Source organism: Triturus cristatus, chromosome 9 (genome assembly GCF_964204655.1).
Source record: "Triturus cristatus chromosome 9, aTriCri1.1, whole genome shotgun sequence".
In the NCBI taxonomy this organism is placed as follows: Eukaryota; Metazoa; Chordata; class Amphibia; order Caudata; family Salamandridae; genus Triturus; species Triturus cristatus.
In genome coordinates, this window is record NC_140592.1 from 1,159,591,889 (window position 1) to 1,159,610,366 (window position 18,478).

At 43.2% G+C, this 18,478-nt stretch overlaps 1 protein-coding gene across 4 annotated transcripts in view; it reads left to right on the top strand.

Annotated features, from left to right (window-relative positions):
* Nucleotides 1-18,478, top strand: part of SLC8A3 (solute carrier family 8 member A3) — a 454,394-nt gene that overhangs the window by 327,570 nt on the left and 108,346 nt on the right. For 2 of the 4 annotated variants that reach the window (XM_085627127.1, XM_085627129.1), the window contains exon 3: nt 535-641. In XM_085627127.1, coding sequence (XP_085483253.1) covers nt 535-641 — 107 coding nt within the window. Of the gene's footprint in view, nt 1-534; nt 642-16,119; nt 16,224-18,478 lie in introns of all 4 variants that reach the window. The other 2 variants (XM_085627128.1, XM_085627130.1) reach the window with 1 other exon arrangement.

Genomic DNA, 18,478 nt, shown 5'->3' on the forward strand with positions numbered 1-18,478 from the left:
TGATAAACTAATTATAATCAATGCAAAACCTCACTTAAAGGCCGACAGAAAAGCCTCTAACACCCACTCACCTGTCTGAGAACCTATTGATACATTGGCCTGGGTCCTAGAAAACAGAAGAAGACCCTTATATTCGGCATTTAATAAATGCATTAAACAGCCATTATTTCATGGCTAGGGTAGCTCCTCCCAGATGACACAACTTCCACCTGTCTATTATACACCATGGACAGTTAAAACTGGTCAGAGAAGTTTTCTCCCCAGACCACCATTTGTCAACAAGCCCAGGTGATGTTTAGCAGATGGAGGGAGGGAAAGAGGTATTGGTTTTGGTTTCTGAGTTTAGCATGCACCAGTAATTGACATGGGATAACTGATGCAAACCAGGCCTAGCGTGGAGAAGTTGGAAGAACTTTAGCAGTGGATAGTCTTGGGAGTGAACTTTGACCTTTCCTTCCTCCTGCTCCCCCGCCCTTCCTTGTCTTTGATCCTTCCTTTCCCTCTCCATGTGACACGTTGTTTTTCCATCCACAGCAAAACAGTTCAGATCAAAATTATTGATGACGAGGAGTATGAGAAAAACAAGAATTTCTTCATTGAGCTGATGGAACCCCACATGGTGGATATGAGTATTCAGAAAGGTGTAGTACCTGCTGCTCCGGACTAATGCTAACACTCTCTTCTCTCCTCCCTCGCTCCTTACTTCCTCTTTCCTTTCCTCCTCATTTTTTCCTGCCTTATAATTTGCTTTGCCTCTTCGACTGCCATATTAACGCTGCTTTGAATGTTCGATCTTGCCTCATTGCTCCTGTGGTCTTGTGAAAAGAGACTGAAGATAACTGATTGCTTCTGCGCTGGGGGATGGGCTTGCATGTGGGAGGCTGGGCTGCCTGCCTTGAGTTATGAGTAGTAATTTAGGGGGCTCTTTCCAATATCTGCAATGCTTTATCAGAGTAAACTTTCACAGTCAACAGATCATTAGAGGAGCTCACTGATTACTTTTCCCTGATCAATAAGCAATTTGGCGAGGTGTGTAACAAGAACAAATCTGCCCTCGCATTGTTTTAAAGGCACCTCTTGCTGGTGCTGGTGCCATTTTGAAATAGAGCTGAACATACAACTACCCAGAAACCTGCCTTGAATAGGGATTGAGGGATTCCTTGTTGGTTCAGAGGCCTCTCTGCTGCCCATGATTGCAAGAACTGGCAACATAAGGTAGTCACATGTGGAGGGAAAAAATGTGACCATCGTTCATGGCTAGCGGATCTGAAGATTCTCAGTACGTGCACCAGGGCACTCTGTGCACCACAACTCTTTTTTGTTCCATCCTTGGAAATAGTACGCGATGTATTAGCATGCGCTGTAACATGCTATATTCCTTTGATTACCTATCATTTGGTAGCGGTGGTATTCATTTGTAATCCTGGTGTAATTTCAAGTTGTCCAATGGCTACTACTTTGCCCAGCTGCAAAACTTGTGAACATGCAATTAAATGAGTGAAAGCAAATTCTATTTTAGTTGTTACTCCTTATTTGTGTCCAACGGTATCTGTCTTTCTCACATAATACAGTTTTTGTGACCAGTAGAACTTCCCTTAATTTTCTGATAAACACTGGGCTCATGTAAACTGCCCTGGTAGGTGTTTAGGCGGTGATCTCTGCTGATTTGCCCAGTGTGTATAGTTTTGCCCTTGATAACAGACTTCTTTTATCTTCAGTATTTTCAGAGCTAAATTGCTCTGTGTGAGATGTTATTTTTGTCCTCCCGTGAAGTAGAAGTGTTTTTTTCAAGTCAAGCCTATGTCGTGCGAGATTCAACCCATTAATTTCGCACAGTGCTGCCTTGATTCGAAAAGCATTTCTGCTTCATTGGAGGACAAAAAACACTTGTCGCAGAGCAATTTAGCACCACCAAAACGGAAGTTAAAAAGCAGCATGTAATCAAAGGGCAAAATGACACACAAAGGGCACACTAGGACAGATCACGGTGTTTGCACCAACCAGCCTAGTTTGAGCAACCTAGCCCCTCTCTCCAAACTTTAGAAAGCCATATGCGGTAACTGGTCAGCTGGAACTAGCACCAGAACCTTTGAATGCACTAGTTAAAGTCGCCACCTCTCTGGTTTGACCTGAACGGCTGGGTGGGTTGAGCCATTCGGGACAGAAGGAACGCCTGGGTTGGGTTCAAGTCTGAAGTTGTCTTGTGTTCACTTCACAAAGGTATCTTATACCATTAGCCACATGGTACGGCTGGATCTGGTCAAAGCTGAATGCATTATGATTTGAGACTGGCTTGAACAATGTATGGGAGCTTTTTCTTTGGATTCCTGTTTGGGACTGTGAGGGTGTCCACATTGTTTTCCTGAGCAGAAAAAAACTATCTGGAAATGTCCACCCTATGAAGGGAGAATGGCTTGAGGTACTTTGACCGACAGCCCAATGTCTGACAGGCCATCGGCTAAAGATTTCCACTGGCAGACGCAGCAAAGGCTTCATAGTCAGAAACATAGCATTTTCCCTGACTAAATATTGTGGGGACTGTGAATTTGGCAGATGAGAATCCACCACAGTACTCTAGCCACTAAACTGTATGTCAGACCCGTGGTCTTCTGTCCATTGTAGCTGTAGGATTATCACCATTCATCATTTAAGTTCTCTTAGTGAGCATCACCGCAATCCCTATACTTTTGAGCTTATGGCCTTAAAAACAACAATCACCACACATTGGCAAAGCTAGTGTTGTGTAATTTCCACCTATCAGTAGGAACTACCCATTTGGGGGCAGCATAAACTTAGGATGGTGCCAGACTGATTCCATGCACCCCGCAGGAAATGTTGTCCTCTGGACCAGCTAGCTCGCAGGGCCACCATTATCCCCCCAAATCTAAACAGTGAGCAAACAGTTCTGGCAACCACTGAGCATGACAACTCTGCCACCACGGTTCCTGAGGGAACAGACTTCCAACTTTTCGCTCAGTCGCTCGTGCTCTCTTTCAAAGAAATATGCAAAGAATACTCAGAGCAGCCTTTTCAATATTGATTGAACCTTAGTGATGCGTGCATAGAAAAAGTGGGCTGCGATTATTAATGGACAAAAGCAGACAGCAGTTATATTGAATGTCAGAACAGTGAACAAAATTAATAGCTCAACCATTTTGTTGACACAACTTATATATGTATACATATACAATAGTACAACAGTGTAGCACACTCCTAAAATATGAAACCCTAACCTACGTGTTTAGGATGCAGATGTATGTTTTGTCAAGAAGCCTTCTTCTGGATGACCCAACCCCATTACCTGATGGTTAAGAGTTTAAGACCCCGTCCTGGTCATGAACTGGACACCCCTCACAGAGATGTTGGTCAGCTGCTAGGTGAAAGCTTCGGCGTGCAGGGTCCCCCCGAATTCAGTTGAAGTGTCTCCTCTGATTATGTTAGGAAACAAAAGGTCATATATAGAAAATGGTATCCTTGCCTAGGGCCTATATTGGTATCGGCTCGCCTTTGTTTGTATTTCACAGATAGCTGCATCACCATATGGACGCAATAATAAAGCACATTTGTGTCACGCACATGAGGGCCATGTCTAATGTCAAGGCAGTATGATAGTGTGCTCATAAAGTTTTTGGGTGTCAGCAAGGCCAGTGTTTCCAAGAAACTAGTCTAGGAGTCACAAATGCAAATGTGTGCCAAAGGTCAATGTACCAAAGAGAAGGCAACTTTAGGAAAGGACAATGTGCATGTGAAAATTGTGTTAATTCCTACAGGCCTAACTCGGGCACATGACACTAGGTTAACTAGCATTAGGCGCTAGACTAGCTACTGGCATTTTCTTTATTTTCTGTCTTCTAGCATTTTCTTTATTTTCTGCCTTTTAGCTGTTTTACGCAAGGATGTGCTTCTTCCCCTAATACTAAGCTGCAAAGGGGACTACTGTATGTGTAGCCTGTCTCCATGATCCATGGAACTGGTAGTCTATCCTTTATGTCTATTATGTTTGAAACTGATCCTTCATTTGACACAAGGAAAGCATTAGAAGTATAGTTCAAAGCACTCCTCTTTGGTCAGATAGCCTCTGAGCTCATCCCTGTCAGTCCTAAGAATAAACATGCCCCTGCCTGAACAATGAACGCTTTCTAGATGCTTTGCTAGTTCACCGACAATTTACATTGCATGTGCTATTTGCATTTATTGAAATATAGAAGCAACTCTAACAATTTTTGTTTAGAGCATCTGGACAGTATATAAACATGGTATTTCAGATGGGGTGATTACACTGAGAAGAGATGATGGCAAATTAGGGTTGAAACATCAACTCATAATACAAAACATACCATCATATAACCTTTTCTATGTTCAGTAAGAGGGCTGTCAAGTCGGGCTTGGTCAGGGCATTCATGAGGGACATAGGTATAACCGGCGAAGTGACTGAGGTTGTCAGGTGACCAGCCTCCTGAGGGCAGCAAGTAGGGTTTAGGGATTTGTTAGATAATTTCAAGTTGATTAGGGAGGGCCCTCAAGAGAAAGGGTCAAAGCGGCTGAAATAATCTGAACTGACAGGCAGGGGGTTGAGGTAAAAGCGAGGAACACCAAATAAAATCAAGTATTGAGATAGAAAAATAATTATGCCAATTCCACCCCTACCTTCGCTGTACTTCCCCCACCGCCCCACAATCCCGGGAGCCAAAAAGGCAACATCCATGATCCGGGTAGTTTTATCATCAGTACCAAATACTGCAGCGATTAGAAAAATGTTTTAGACATTGAATGAAATGGGAAATTGAGAAACTGGTTGATATTTTGATGTGGAGGAAAGGTGACCTGTCTGCCTCAGATACATACAGACTTGAAGCATTGGGGTTAGTAGGCAGAGAGTGATTGAACCGGTAAAAAATACTTGACAGATCCCTGGACAGTAGAGCTGGACATTTTATTAGTTTGGGTATTAAAGAGGTTGGAGGAACACATGATGGGTTGACTGACTGGAGAATAGTGATCAGATTCATAGGTGAGGTTAAGGGTCTAATTGAAAGGAGTGAATAGTGAAGGAAGGTGCGGCGCAGGATAGAGTAGAGGTGGTGAAAAGGGTGTTGAGTGTTCTTGTTATGATGCAGGTTCTGGCAGAAAAATGTAACTCTACGTCATGTGAGGCTGGACAGATTTTGGATGACTTAAAGTATTTCGGTTTCGAGGATTATGGTCCAGTTTCTGCTTTACTTTTTCTTCTACAGTATCATGAGTTGAGCGGAACTGTTCTCACTACGTATGTTCCCGCCCCATCATATTTCTATTTACTGAGAGCATTGCTGATATTGAAAAACATTAAATATGGGGTGGAACTCTTTTCAAGCGTATATTAGCTGTTTTCCTGAGCTCAGACAGAATTGTTTGCCTTCAGTAGCGATCCGTGGAGGGAGTTCCGTGGGACGGTGAGGCGGGGTAGGGGAGGGGCAGGGTGGGGAAATGTAAACACCGGAATATGGATGAACGGAGGTAAGTACACATTTAAATAAATAAAACGAATTTCGTTGCGCGAGCTGCATCGCATTTTGCTATGCAGCGTGCGCATCGCCCACCCTGCCCCTCCCCCGCCCCGCCTCACCGCCCCACGGAACTCCCTCCACGGACCGCTACAGTTTGCCTTGCAGTCTTCCAAGTCACTCACCTCTGCGGTATTTTAAGAGATGGTGGCATTGCACCTGGTAATCCATTCTTCCCAGTTGGCTGAAAGGGCGCATTTTCCTTTCAAGCACTTTCTTTTTTTCTAATCTGCATAATCAATAATATGTGCCAAGCACAGTTGATGCCAAAGTGGCTAAATTGTTTGCTAAATGACAGCGATTAGTTAATCCCCTTGAAAGTAGCATGAGATCTTGGCCAATACGGCTTTGCCCAGTGTGCTGAAATGATTACCTGTGGACATTGGCAGGTGGTCCGACTTGGGCGGATGAAGCAACTCTAGGTTGTATGAGGCTCATTTGTTAGTTAGGGAAATATCCAAAAAGGCTTGTTGTGGTAGGAGATATCTAAGCCAGAATATTGAAAGGGACAAAATATCAAAGAGGGAAGTGCACAGAGAGAGCTATGGATTTACTATTATGAACTCCACATTTGCGTACCTTGAAGATATATCTCACCAATGCATGTATATGTGGAGTTAGGTATAGAAAATCTATACACACTTAACCTTCTGATATTTAGTCCATCGATATGCTTGGCACGATATTGTGATGCACTGATATTCTGGCTTCGATATTTCCAGCCCACACTAAAAGGCCTACTACACAATTACCCAGAACAGCCCCAACAGTGTATGAACCACTCTTCTTATCATGCAGTAGTCCCCCATAGTGATTGCATTATCCACCAGTAGTCTTCTCAGTAGTCAGTAGCCTGTAATCCGCCAGTAATCGCCCATTAGCCAGCACCCACTTCAGCAGTCACTGGTTGCCCTAAGCCAGGAGACCCACAAATTATTAGTCCTTTACCAGCCAGTAGTCCCGTATTAGCAAGAGGCGAGACCCTCATCAGTCAGTAATTACCCATTACCGAGAAGCCTCCTCATCAACCAGTAGCTACCCTAGTAGACCCCTGCAGCCACTAGTTCCCCATAAGCAAGAATTCCCATCAGCCAAGTCACTTAATTAGTAATTAGCTCCATCATTCACCATTAGTCGTCTCATTAGTCAAAAGCCCCCTAATCAGCCAGCACTCCACCATTGGCGAGCCGCCCCTTTACTACCAGTAGCCCTAATCAACGTGTAGACCACTATTAAACTGTATTCGTCTCATCAGCAAGTATTCCCCCATTAGCCGATAGTTTCTTGTGAGCTAGTGGTGCTCTCATCTGCCAGTAGTCCACTCAGGCACACACCAGCCAGTAGCATCCCAGCCACACCACCAGTCATTAGTGGGCTTTGCAACTCATCAATTAATAGCCTATCCCGCCAGATCCGACAATGCCGTCTCCACCAGAGGTTTCAGAACTTAATGGGGTATGCTCCAGCCCATCTGATCCTTTCTTATGGTGGTGCCTCTATGCTAATTGTCCAATGGCCTTGGTGTGAGGTAGGTCTTGACTTGGACTCCAATGGAACAGGGCTACAGGGCTCCTTGGATATCGGCACTCAACTCCTGTATCAGTGAAAGTGCTTCAGCAGTCTGCCACAATTCCCTCACTGACCCAGAGGGCTACCAAGGGGAAGTGCATTGAGATCGACTGTAACAGAGGGATGTGCTCTGGAGCCACAAGTGGCACTGGCAGTACTGTGCGGGTCATCATCCCATTTCCACCGTTCTGTGTGTACGCTGGACCTTATATAGGAATAAGAAACCACTCCGAGCATGAACACCAGTTCACTGCGCTTCACTCATCTAAACTGGGTGCAGGACGAAGGGATCTGAAGAACTCTTTGTTGGGCCATCTGTGGTCCACCAGGTCTAGGCGCCACAGGATTTTCACTAGAGCTTTCTGTGGTGGAACATGGCTATATTTGGGGGCTTGTATGGATTTGAGGCACAGGACTCTTGAGTATGGGTGCAGGAGTGAGGAGGTGAAATAATGTTTGCCCAGATGTTCACTTGCCCCACGTTTGGTGCAAGAGGCTGGCTGTTCTGGCAGGAACACACACGTATTTTTTCCTGGCACTTAATGTAGCAGAGCAGTCAAGTCTGTGAGTGACCTGCAGAAAATCTGAGGAACAAAAAAGGAACTTTGCAATGTAAACTAATGGTGCTGCAGAAGAGCTCTATGTGTGGTGGGAAATCTGCCTGCAAGATTATTGTCCCACTATATCCCCTCTCCCCCTCTGTTGCGCAACAAACATTTGCTTTACTGTGCTCCGTACCTATGTGGGCCCTTGCTGGTGAGAGCCTTGGGCTGCTGCCAAATTCACACATTGGGTTGGTCATCCCTCCACACACACAAAAAGCATATGTACTAAATGCAATCTATTTAAAGAGTGGGCCTGGTTATGATGCTGACCTCCATCACTTTTCATAGTTAATAACTGCTACAGAAGAGGAAAGTGAGGACCATTTGTAAACATTTCAGAGAAAACTGGAACATGTTCAGCACGTTTTGGTGGTAAGTTTGATTAACTGGGCTGGGCTGTGTTATCGCACACACGCATAATATATATGCGCCTCGGTCACACACTCACGCACACACGCATACACTCATATGCACCTCGAGGGGGGTTATGATGGCTTTCCACTCCCTCGACAATGCTAATAAAACGCCCTTTACATTCTGCGTATCTACATATATGATTTATTCCATGGCATGTTTATTTCCTTCTTTAATTGCTTATTGGTTTAAATAAGATATTTAACCAAAACAGGACTCAAGGTGTTACAATTGTGCCATGAGGTAAATTCACACTGGAAAGGCTTTGTGGCATTAGGTTAATTGTTTCCATGCGTTAAGTGATCTGTGAGACAAGTGAGACAGTAAACCGCGTTTTTTAGTGGTAAATTCGCTCTGCTGTGGTAATAAACTGCAACTTGATCTTTGCACTTTGCAGCAAATGTGTGAATGTGCATTTATTAGTAGAGTTGCTTTAAATAATGTGCTTTTGAGCCACATTTACGTTCACTGCCTTAGCCTGAAATGAATAAATAAACAAACACATAAATACATATATACATATATGATTTGTAAAATATTTAATTGAAAATAAGCTATACTTTTCATTGTATGTAGTCCATCCTCATGGTGTCCATTTTGAAATGCTGAGATGTGTGCGCTTGAAGATAGCCCTCTAAGCTTCTCCATGGACCCCCCAAGGGATCCCTCAGTGCAGAGTGCACTGCGGACGACTTGTAGGGTTCACGGGGTTCAGAAGCGCCCTAGAGATTTGGCGGCAATCTATGTTTTTTTAGCTATTGTTTCCAACCCCACTGCCTAGAGGGCCTTCCCAAGGGCAATCCCGTGTTCATTGACAGTGCCTCATCCGGTGGCAATTTCCCGTCCAGTAACAGGGCTGTTTTGAGTAAAAGCGCCCAAACCAATCACGCTCGATTCCTGGTCAGAGTCTCCTCCAGGGATACTGCTACACCCAGTGATGGATCAGAGGATTGGAGTCATGTTCTCACCCCACCGTGTCAGTCTTACCCGGGTGTGGTATATGGTCATTGAAATAAGGCTCGGTGTGTCTCTTAGTGGTTGGCATGCGCTTGTATGAGTGCACAGGAATGCCAATTTTCCTTGTTTGTGGTGAGAGCACATTTTGTTGAATGGCACTGGATGCCAGTCGTGGCCGCTGTTACTGGTGTCTCTGGGCCTCTCCCTGCATTCTTCACTTAGAGGCACCGATGGCGCGGACACCAGCCACAGCCTCTTTTATAACGTGTTTGCATTGAGGCCTGTGACTCAGCCTCACATTCGTACACTAAGTGGAAATCATACTCCTGGACTCTCAACTGGTAAACTCCCTTAGATGACTATATTAGAGGGAGTTGAGACCACTTGCACATTTGTGCAATGTCCGTCGCAGGTTTGAATTTATTTATCGACTTTTCATTTATGTATTTCCTTACAGAAATCAAGAATGCACCTTTAAGACAAGCTACGTGGCAGAAGTGTAGCAGCAACGCCAAGCTGCAGTTTAACGTGGGTTGCATCTTTAGTCTTCCTACGTTGTGAGCACACGCAGTGCAAGTTCAGGGTGGCATTCAACTCGCCGAGCGAGGGGCAAGCTCATATCTCGGGAAGTAGTCTGTTCCGGTGATAGTGCCTCGAAGCTGTGCTTGGTGGTTTGGGGGCGATCAACCGGCCGTGGTCGGCAGATCTCTGATTCCTGGTGGGTGTGCAGCGTGTCAGATTTATAAGTATTCCCGGCAGGATTGGCAGCTTTTCATCCTAGCACCTGATTGGTATATAAAAAACTGATAATTAGTAGGTAAACGTGTAATTTGTGAACTAAGGTGTTTAAAAAATATATACAATGTTTGCATATAAAGATGTTCAAATTATCCAGCTATTGTTTTGACAGGCCGCGCTCTGCTGTCGATGTCATGCATGCTGAAAATTAAATGGGGCGCCATATTTTTTGTTTAAAATGCTTTTGCTTTTCACAACCAGTCTTATTAGAGCACAGTTAATAGGGAAACTGAGAAAATCTATGGGGAGAGAATATGCGTTGACATGGATGGTTCATGCGCACTCCCACTTTGCAGAGACGTCCTTAATACCCTCCTCATAGCAACCTTGTTTTTATTTTCAAATGCTTTTACTACTCAAAGGAAGTAAAATATGAATGGCAACACAGGTGCTGTGCACTGTACTTATATTCAAAGTGTGAATAGTGTGTGTGTGTGTGTGTGTGTGTGAGTAACATTCATATTGCACAGTGAATTTCTTTGTCTACTTTGTGCTTGTTTTTGATTAGCTATATGTATGTGTGTTTGTGTTTGTGTGTGTGTATGTATGTATATGTGTGTGTACATATATATAAAGTGACTCAAACAGATGGACTCACCAAAGAACAAAAATATATTTCCACTACAATATTTCAGCTTCCGCCTTCCTCAGGTAGTACAAGATTGTTTGCTCAGTGGCTGCACAGACGACACTGCTGGATTTTCAAAAAGCATCATGAGAGAAGACTCCATTAGGAATAAAACAATACCGCCTGATTACTGCATATCTCAAGAGAACTTGGGACTGTATTGATTCCACATTCCAAGTGGAGTCTTCACTCATGATGCTTTTTGAAAATCTAGTAGTGTCATCTGTGTAAACCCTGAGCAAACCATTGTGTACTACCTGAGGAAGGCGGAAGCTGAAACGTTGTAGTAGAAATATATTTGTGTTATTTGATGAGTCCAACTGTTTGAGTCAATTCTTTCTTGGATATTTAATTTCTTTGTTACTCATTGTATCCTTTGGGATCCAGATTTTTTTAAATATATCTATCTATCTATATATATGTGTGTGTGTGTATATATACACATATATATGTGTGTGTGTGTATATATACACACACACATATATATATATATATATATATATATATATATATATATATATATATATATATATATATATATATATATATATATATATATATATATATATATAGAGAGAGAGAGAGAGAGAGAGAGAGAGAGAGAGAGAGAGAGAGAGAGAGACAGAGAGAGAGAGAGAGAGTACAGGGTTGGGAACCCTTTGCAATCTCAGGGTAGCGAAGCAGAGCAGTCCAAGGCATAATGTGGGTAGGTGGTGTGGGCTTTTAATCTCAATTCTCTGGCACGCAACAACAACATGCAATAGATTATTGATCATTCAGTGCTTTTTCTGTGAAAAAGAAAAAAAATGCATATATTACACACACACTACTAAACACCACACACTGAATTACAAATTACAGTGTTCATAATCATTGATAATAAAGCATTTAAATAATACATTTTGAAAACAGTCACAAGCCTGTTACAGAGTCATTCATTAACACATTCAGGCCACATAAAATGCAAGCATAGGGCCAATCACTAGATCTCCTTGCATTCCCACAGTGAAGAGCACCATACGCCAGCTCCAAAAATGTTAAACTAACCTTAAATCATCTCTGGGGTTCATAGTTGTTATGCCCTTTGAAACCTAGGGTGACTTTTAATATAGCCTTGTGCAGTTAGGGCAGATGCCATTCTGCTGCCACTCAAACACTTCTTGGTAAAAGGTGGTGGTGCCCCTGCACTTCCTTGGGGTACCACAAGGACCAGAAATCATGTAAATAGGCATTGCAAGGCATTATGGGGCACTTCAACGTGTAAAAAAAATGAATATTTTGTGAATAGCTTTTCCCGAAAACAGGTAAGGTGGCTTTGTGCCGCACAAGGGTATTTTGTTTTAGCTGACTTAGGTGTCTGCAGGTGCGCGGTCCCACACGGGACACCTGCACACAGGCGGGGCCATTGGGGGCTCACATGGGGATCACCAAGGCCTTTGTCTCCCTGTTGCCTCCCGCACTGGGAAGGAGCCAGCCTCCTCACTAATCCACTCCCGTCTACGCTGCTGTCAGCTGCAGCAGGGCCCAGCATTAGTTTCTCCCGCTAGCTGTGGGTGGGACACTTAGACCAGCATGCACCCTTCGTCCCACTAGACACAAGCATATGGGGGGGGGGGTGAGGCTCCAAATAGACCTTCCTTGGTGTCCTGTAATGTCCAGAGGATGGGGTTCCTGGGGCATGAGTTGCACTCGGTGAGACTGCCAGCCTTGACCTTTCTTCTTTGCTTCAGGCCTCAGAGGATGAGGTCTCTTTTGCCGAAATTTGGGTGAGGGAGGGGGGATCCATGCCTGCCACTCTACCACAAAAAATGAAATAAGTTAAGTCACGCCAAGCCTGAGCTCACTCTTCGGATAATTCAAAAAAGTAACAGCAGATCCCCACATGCTACTTTTTCCTTTCCGGCATGTTTAAATGGGCGTAGATTCAAAGGTGCGTAACTCGGGCCCTGTTAGGCTGATTTCCTTGATCTTGGGCTCATTGCACTCCTGGTGGTGGACACGTCTCCTGGCCTGTAACAAGTGCATTTTTCATATAGCTGGACTTACTGGCTCCCCTGGCTCCAGGTGCACCTCTCCTGCTGATGAGGGCTTCTTGCGCAGCCCATCCACTGCCAGTGGCAGAACACCTTCCTGCCTACACTCTCAAGTCCTAGAGCTCCTGGCTGTCTTGCAGGGCACCTGGGGTGGCAGCATAGTACAGCTTTTCCCCTTATTGATCCTCAGGGGGCATAAGTGCACTGGCCCTGGATAGACCCATCTAGTCCAGGGGGTAAACAGGGCTCAACGTCCTCTTAGAGCATCAGGTGGCTTCTTCGTCCAGTTGGCCATGGTTCTGCTGCTGTCGCCTCCCAGGTCTAGAGTCTTGTTCAGTCTCTGCCTTGTGCAGAGGTTATAAGTGTTAGTTGAAAGTTCTAGATGCCAGGCACCTATGGCCAGGCCCAGGATGCCACATTATCCCTCCACCCCAGTCCAAGCCCCCATGTACAGCATTCTGGGACAACCCAAAATAGCAGAACCCATCCTCCTCTGACCAGAGCTTTATGTGCCCACCCAGAGGTGTGGCTGTGTTAATGGGCAAATCCTCTCTTGTGGTCACTCAAAATCAGTTCTGGGCCAGCTCCATCTCCTACTGGTTGTGAAGCCAAGTTGGCTAGAGGTACAAAGGAAGGAGACGAGCCTGTGTCAGGTTCATCTGCTTGTGACAGGGTAGGCCTCTTTGAAGTTAATTCAGTTACTGGCACAGCCCCCAGGTCACCCTTTCAAGGTGGAACACCCTCCCTACACCTAGGGCCCTTTGTCTACTGCCTGGGAGCAATCCACATTTCACCACACGGGAGCCATCCAGCTGCCAGGTGACAGTTGGATACATACAATACATTTGTATACTTAGGCTTTCAAAGCAGTTGAATACTAGCAAGGCAGGAAAATTGTACGTTTTTAATGTAGCTGTTGCTTAATAGTTAGACAAAATTCAATTTTACTATTAAATTGGATTTTGGATAACTATAAAAATGAGTGCTTGAATTTTTCTCTAGATGCTACCAATCTGATTTAGCATTTATTATATGTAACAATGTAGCCCTGTGTTTCCCTATGGGAGCAGCCGACCTTGCTTCAGCGTAAATAGCTTTTGGGTATAATTAACTGTAAGGTCAATAGTTACATTTTACATGTCCTACTTTAAAATATCATGCACCCTGCCTTTATGGAAAATAAGGCCTACTTATGGTTGACTTATTAATATTTAAAATGAAGGCTTAGGCTTGTCAAAAGGGGCTATTTTGGCAGGTCAAATTCACAGTTTAAAACTGAAACGGGCCTGTTACTTGTGTGCAGCCACATTGCTGCGCGCAAAAGTAGTCTCTCGCGCACAACACACACACATGCGTGTGCAAATGGGTTCACGTGTAACAAACCCAGTGGCCCTTATCTTTAAAAAGTGAACACTGGCCGTAAACATGCTGGGCCCGATTCACAGAATTAACTTAAGACTAAATTCTAAACTTACTACTTTGTGCTATTCACAGAATGCACTTACTACTTTTGGTATTCACAGACTGCACTTACTACTTTTGGTATTCACAGAATGGATTTACGACTACTAACTTTACGTCCGCCTCTGGGCCGGAAACTCCGCCTCCGGCCCGGAAGCCCCGCCTCCGGGCCGGAGGCGGAGTTTCCGGCCCAGAGGCGGAGCTTCCGGCCCGGAGGTGGAGATTTTGGCCATGGCTAAATGTCCGCCACTGGCCGGAATCCCCACCTCCGTCCCGGAAGCCCCGCCTCCGGGCCGGAAGCCCCGCCTCTGGGCCGGAATTTCCAGCCCGAGTGCGGACGTAAAGTTAGTAGTCGTAAATCCATTCTGTGAATACCAAAAGTAGTAAGTGCAGTCTGTGAATACCAAAAGTAGTAAGTGCATTCTGTGAATACCACAAAGTAGTAAGTTTAGGATTTAGTCTTAAATTAATTCTGTGAATCAGGCCCGCTCAGTCTAATTACCATGAAATTACTGTGAATGAGACTCAGGTGGTGAGACTCACCCACAGTAAAAGTCCAAAACCCGGGGGATTAAAAGCAAAATATCCTGGCGTACTAAATGGGCGATAACCATTTACAACATATGCGTGTGTGCGTGGGTGTGTGTTTGTGTCTGTGTGTTTATCTTTGTGTGTGTGTATGTACTGTAAGCTTAATTTCAATTAATTTGATTATTTTAATGTTGAGGATGACCCTAGCTCTTATTGTCAATATAATTGATTTATTTCAAATTAAATATATCTAGATTGATAATATTAAATGATTTTAATAAAATGAGTTTTTAATTAATTACAATACTAGTCACCCACAAAGTTAAATTAAACAAAATTATGTTATTATATCAATGATGAACTAATATCCATAATACTAAGTTATCCTTTCTTTCCAAGTGTTTTTACTGATGCCTTGGGCAAAGAAATGATACAATTCAGTCAATGCAGACAAAGTCAATGTGCTGTCAAATTAATTGCAGAGAAGTAGGTGTGAGGGCAAAAAAAAGGATTAAAAAAGGGCAGACCACATCTGATGGTGAATTGTGTGCCGCACAAAAAAACAGGTGTATTGAGACCAGATAGACTTCTTCTCCCATTCCACGCCAATCAGCTCTCTCCTTTCTCCCACTGTTCACATCTCTTGAGCTGACTGACTTGGACATCATACACAACTGGTTCTGTGTCATGTGGCAAGGAGACTAATTCACTTTACGCAACAGCCTGAAATATTAGCACAACAACCAGAAATAACAGCAGAGTCGTATTTATCAAATTTAGGCCTAGGACGGGTACGAATATTTTAATGGCTGACTAGAGAAGGAAAGAAATGGCCATGAAACCCCACATGCATATACCGGAAAATAGGAAGTAGAAGTGTTTGTATAAAATCAAGATGTCTGTTGTCAGTAGGATCCTGAGAAAATATTGTCCACCACCTTTGGCATTAACCTTGATAATAGCCACTGATCCATCGCTACTACAAATGTGAACAGAAAAAAATAATTTACATGAGTAGTATTAGTAGATTTTGTTGCTTCTAACTTCTATTCCAGGACCCTGTGAACTTTGCCCTTTGGCAATGATATGACCGTTTTCATTAATCTTATCTGTAAGTTCACACTTGAGTGGTATCTTTGCTGTTTCTCCATCTTTAAAATCGATTTGAAGATACAACAACCTGATTTGTCTTTTCTCTTTGTCATTAATTCCTGCTTATTCCCAAAGAAAGACCCATTATCAGAAATGTGCAAGTGATCCTGCAATGTGAAGCATTGCTGTGTATTTGTTTTTTCCTAATTTATTGTTTCTTTTGGAGGATGGTAACAGAATTATGTGCTCATGACATTACACATGACTTGTCAAAGAAGGTACTCAATATGAGTTTCAATCAGGGCAAAGCACAATCTTTTCGACTCCATTCTTTTTATTCCTTCCGCCCCACTTCTTTCTTTTCTTCTCCACTCATCTCAAACGGCAGCAACTGGTGCACCAGACAACGGGAGTGGGGCTGCATGTTGCAAAGTCCTGAGTCCATTACAAACCCACTGTACACCATTGTCTCTCTTATGTTCCTACAGGAAAACCATAAGGGTTAAAATAATAGATGAGGAGGAATACGAAAGGCAAGAGAATTTCTTCATTGCCCTTGGTGAACCGAAATGGATGAAACGCGGAATATCAGGTGTGAGACCCTTAATCCAGAAAAATATAAATCTATATACCAGCTTTCTATTTTTATTTTTTATTTTATTTTTTCCCAACCCCTTTTTTGGCAAACTGGTTGTTTGTTTTCCCTCCTGTGTATTCCCGCTCTCACCCTGTTTCGGTCATCTATGCCTATTAGCTTATTCTGATCCTCCTTACATTCTGCGCACTTACACAGGCCTTATTTTTGTTAATAAATTAATTTCAGTTTTTTTCGCCTTCATCGCTTCCACCCTTCTAATGGAAAAGTCCTCCAAAAACCTAGCAGTATAATATGTTGCATGGCTCCCTTCTCCGCTCATACCCAAGACACATCTCCCTCCCCTCCCCGCACTGTTCTTGTGATTCTCTGTTGAATTATGGTATTTTATTGTATGACTTTTATTTTAAAAGTCAACTGGGTGACATACAGATGGTAGAATGATGCAATATTTATTAAAATGGTAATCAACTACTGTGTTAAATATGCCAAAAGCCACTTTTGAGCATTTCTATATATGAGTCAATGGTTTGTGGTACATTGTTTCTTTACTTTAGGATTGTGTGAAGGGTAGATGCCTAATGTATGTACAATCTTATGGGGCAATATTCCACTACAAAGGTTGAACAATTCTCACAATCTATGAATAAAACCAAAGGAGCATGTCATATTTAATTGGCCATTGCTCGTCTGACAACATAATGTACATTATAGATCACATTGAGGGTGTTAGTAATTTGACCATCTCATTAGCACGTGTGGTTATTATGCATGATGTGCCAACATTTAGAAAAGTCATCATGCATCATTTACACTCACACCTCCACCACTTCTCGTGAGGGCAGCACACACATGCTGTGTACAGTGGTATACAGACGTGACACAGCAACAACCATAGTTATGTCCCAGACTCCAACCCAAAGTGTTGAGGGTAGGGTCTCTATTTTGATCAAGGAGGTATAGAGGACATTGCAGTATGGGATAAGGCAACAAGTTTCTCCAACACGCCAGATTTGTTTTTGTAATCTCCATGACCAAGACTTCCCAAATTCTGCAGTAATTGCCTGCCTTGACTATGACTCTAAAGTTGATTCTTCGCCCTGTGAAGCTGTAGCTTCCCTGACAATTGCTAATATAGATCAAGACTGTCTGCGGAGGAGATGCCACAAAACAGAGGCATGTGTTGAATTCTTCTCCCACTAACAGTTCTGCTTGTTTGTGCCCTCAACAGTTCACAACACACTCTCAGTATTCCCTGCATTTCACCTAAGCACAATAGTCCCACTCTAAGGTTATGAGCTCAGACAGGACTCAGGGTAGTGCTCCTCCAGATCTGAAGGCCAACTTGGGCAGAAGATGCATCAAGAATTTATTCTATATATTTTAGCTTATCTTGCTAGTAGTACCTAAAGACATGGCCTACTCAGCAGTGCTGTTATGTATTGTAATTCTCTCCAAAAACGTGGTGCACTGTCACTAAAGAGAACGAACAGAATTTTTAGGCCGATTAGTTATAGGTATTGTTGAAACTACTCTTTGGCTTGCTTTCAGGTGTTAAAAACATGAAAATCTAATCCAGGTATTTCCTTTTGCTTGTAAAACCATGCTTGATACCGCCAAGAGATCTAGGGTTTCCTGGGTGTATCATGTGAAATTTTCACGTAGCACAAAGATGCCCAACATTGGTCCACCAAGGATGATCCATGCCAACACTCTTAGGATAGCCAGTAAGGATCTTACTTAGAGATCGCACCTAAATTGTGTGCAGATTTAGAAGTAATTTTCTCATTTACCCAAGCACTGAGTAGGCAGGATGTATGACGTTACAACGCACACTTTTACAACGCATGCACTTACAACGCATTTTTTACAACGCATAATCCATTACAACGCATGACATTACAACGCATGACACTACAACGCATTTTAAAAAAATACCTTTACAACGCATTTCCATTACAACGCATACTACCTTTACAACGCATACCATTACAACGCATAATATTAAATTACATTTAAGGTAAGTATTAGATAGTATAGGGGTAAAAGTTACTTTACTAACTCCAGGGGGTGCAAAAGTAGGGTAAGTGTTGGATAGTATAGGGGTAAAAATTACTATTCTAACTCCAGGGGGTGCAACAGTGGGGTAAGTGTTGGATAGTATAGGGGTAAAAATTACTATTCTAACTCCAGGGGGTGCAACAGTAGGGTAAGTGTTGGATAGTATAGGGGTAAAAATTACTATTCTAACT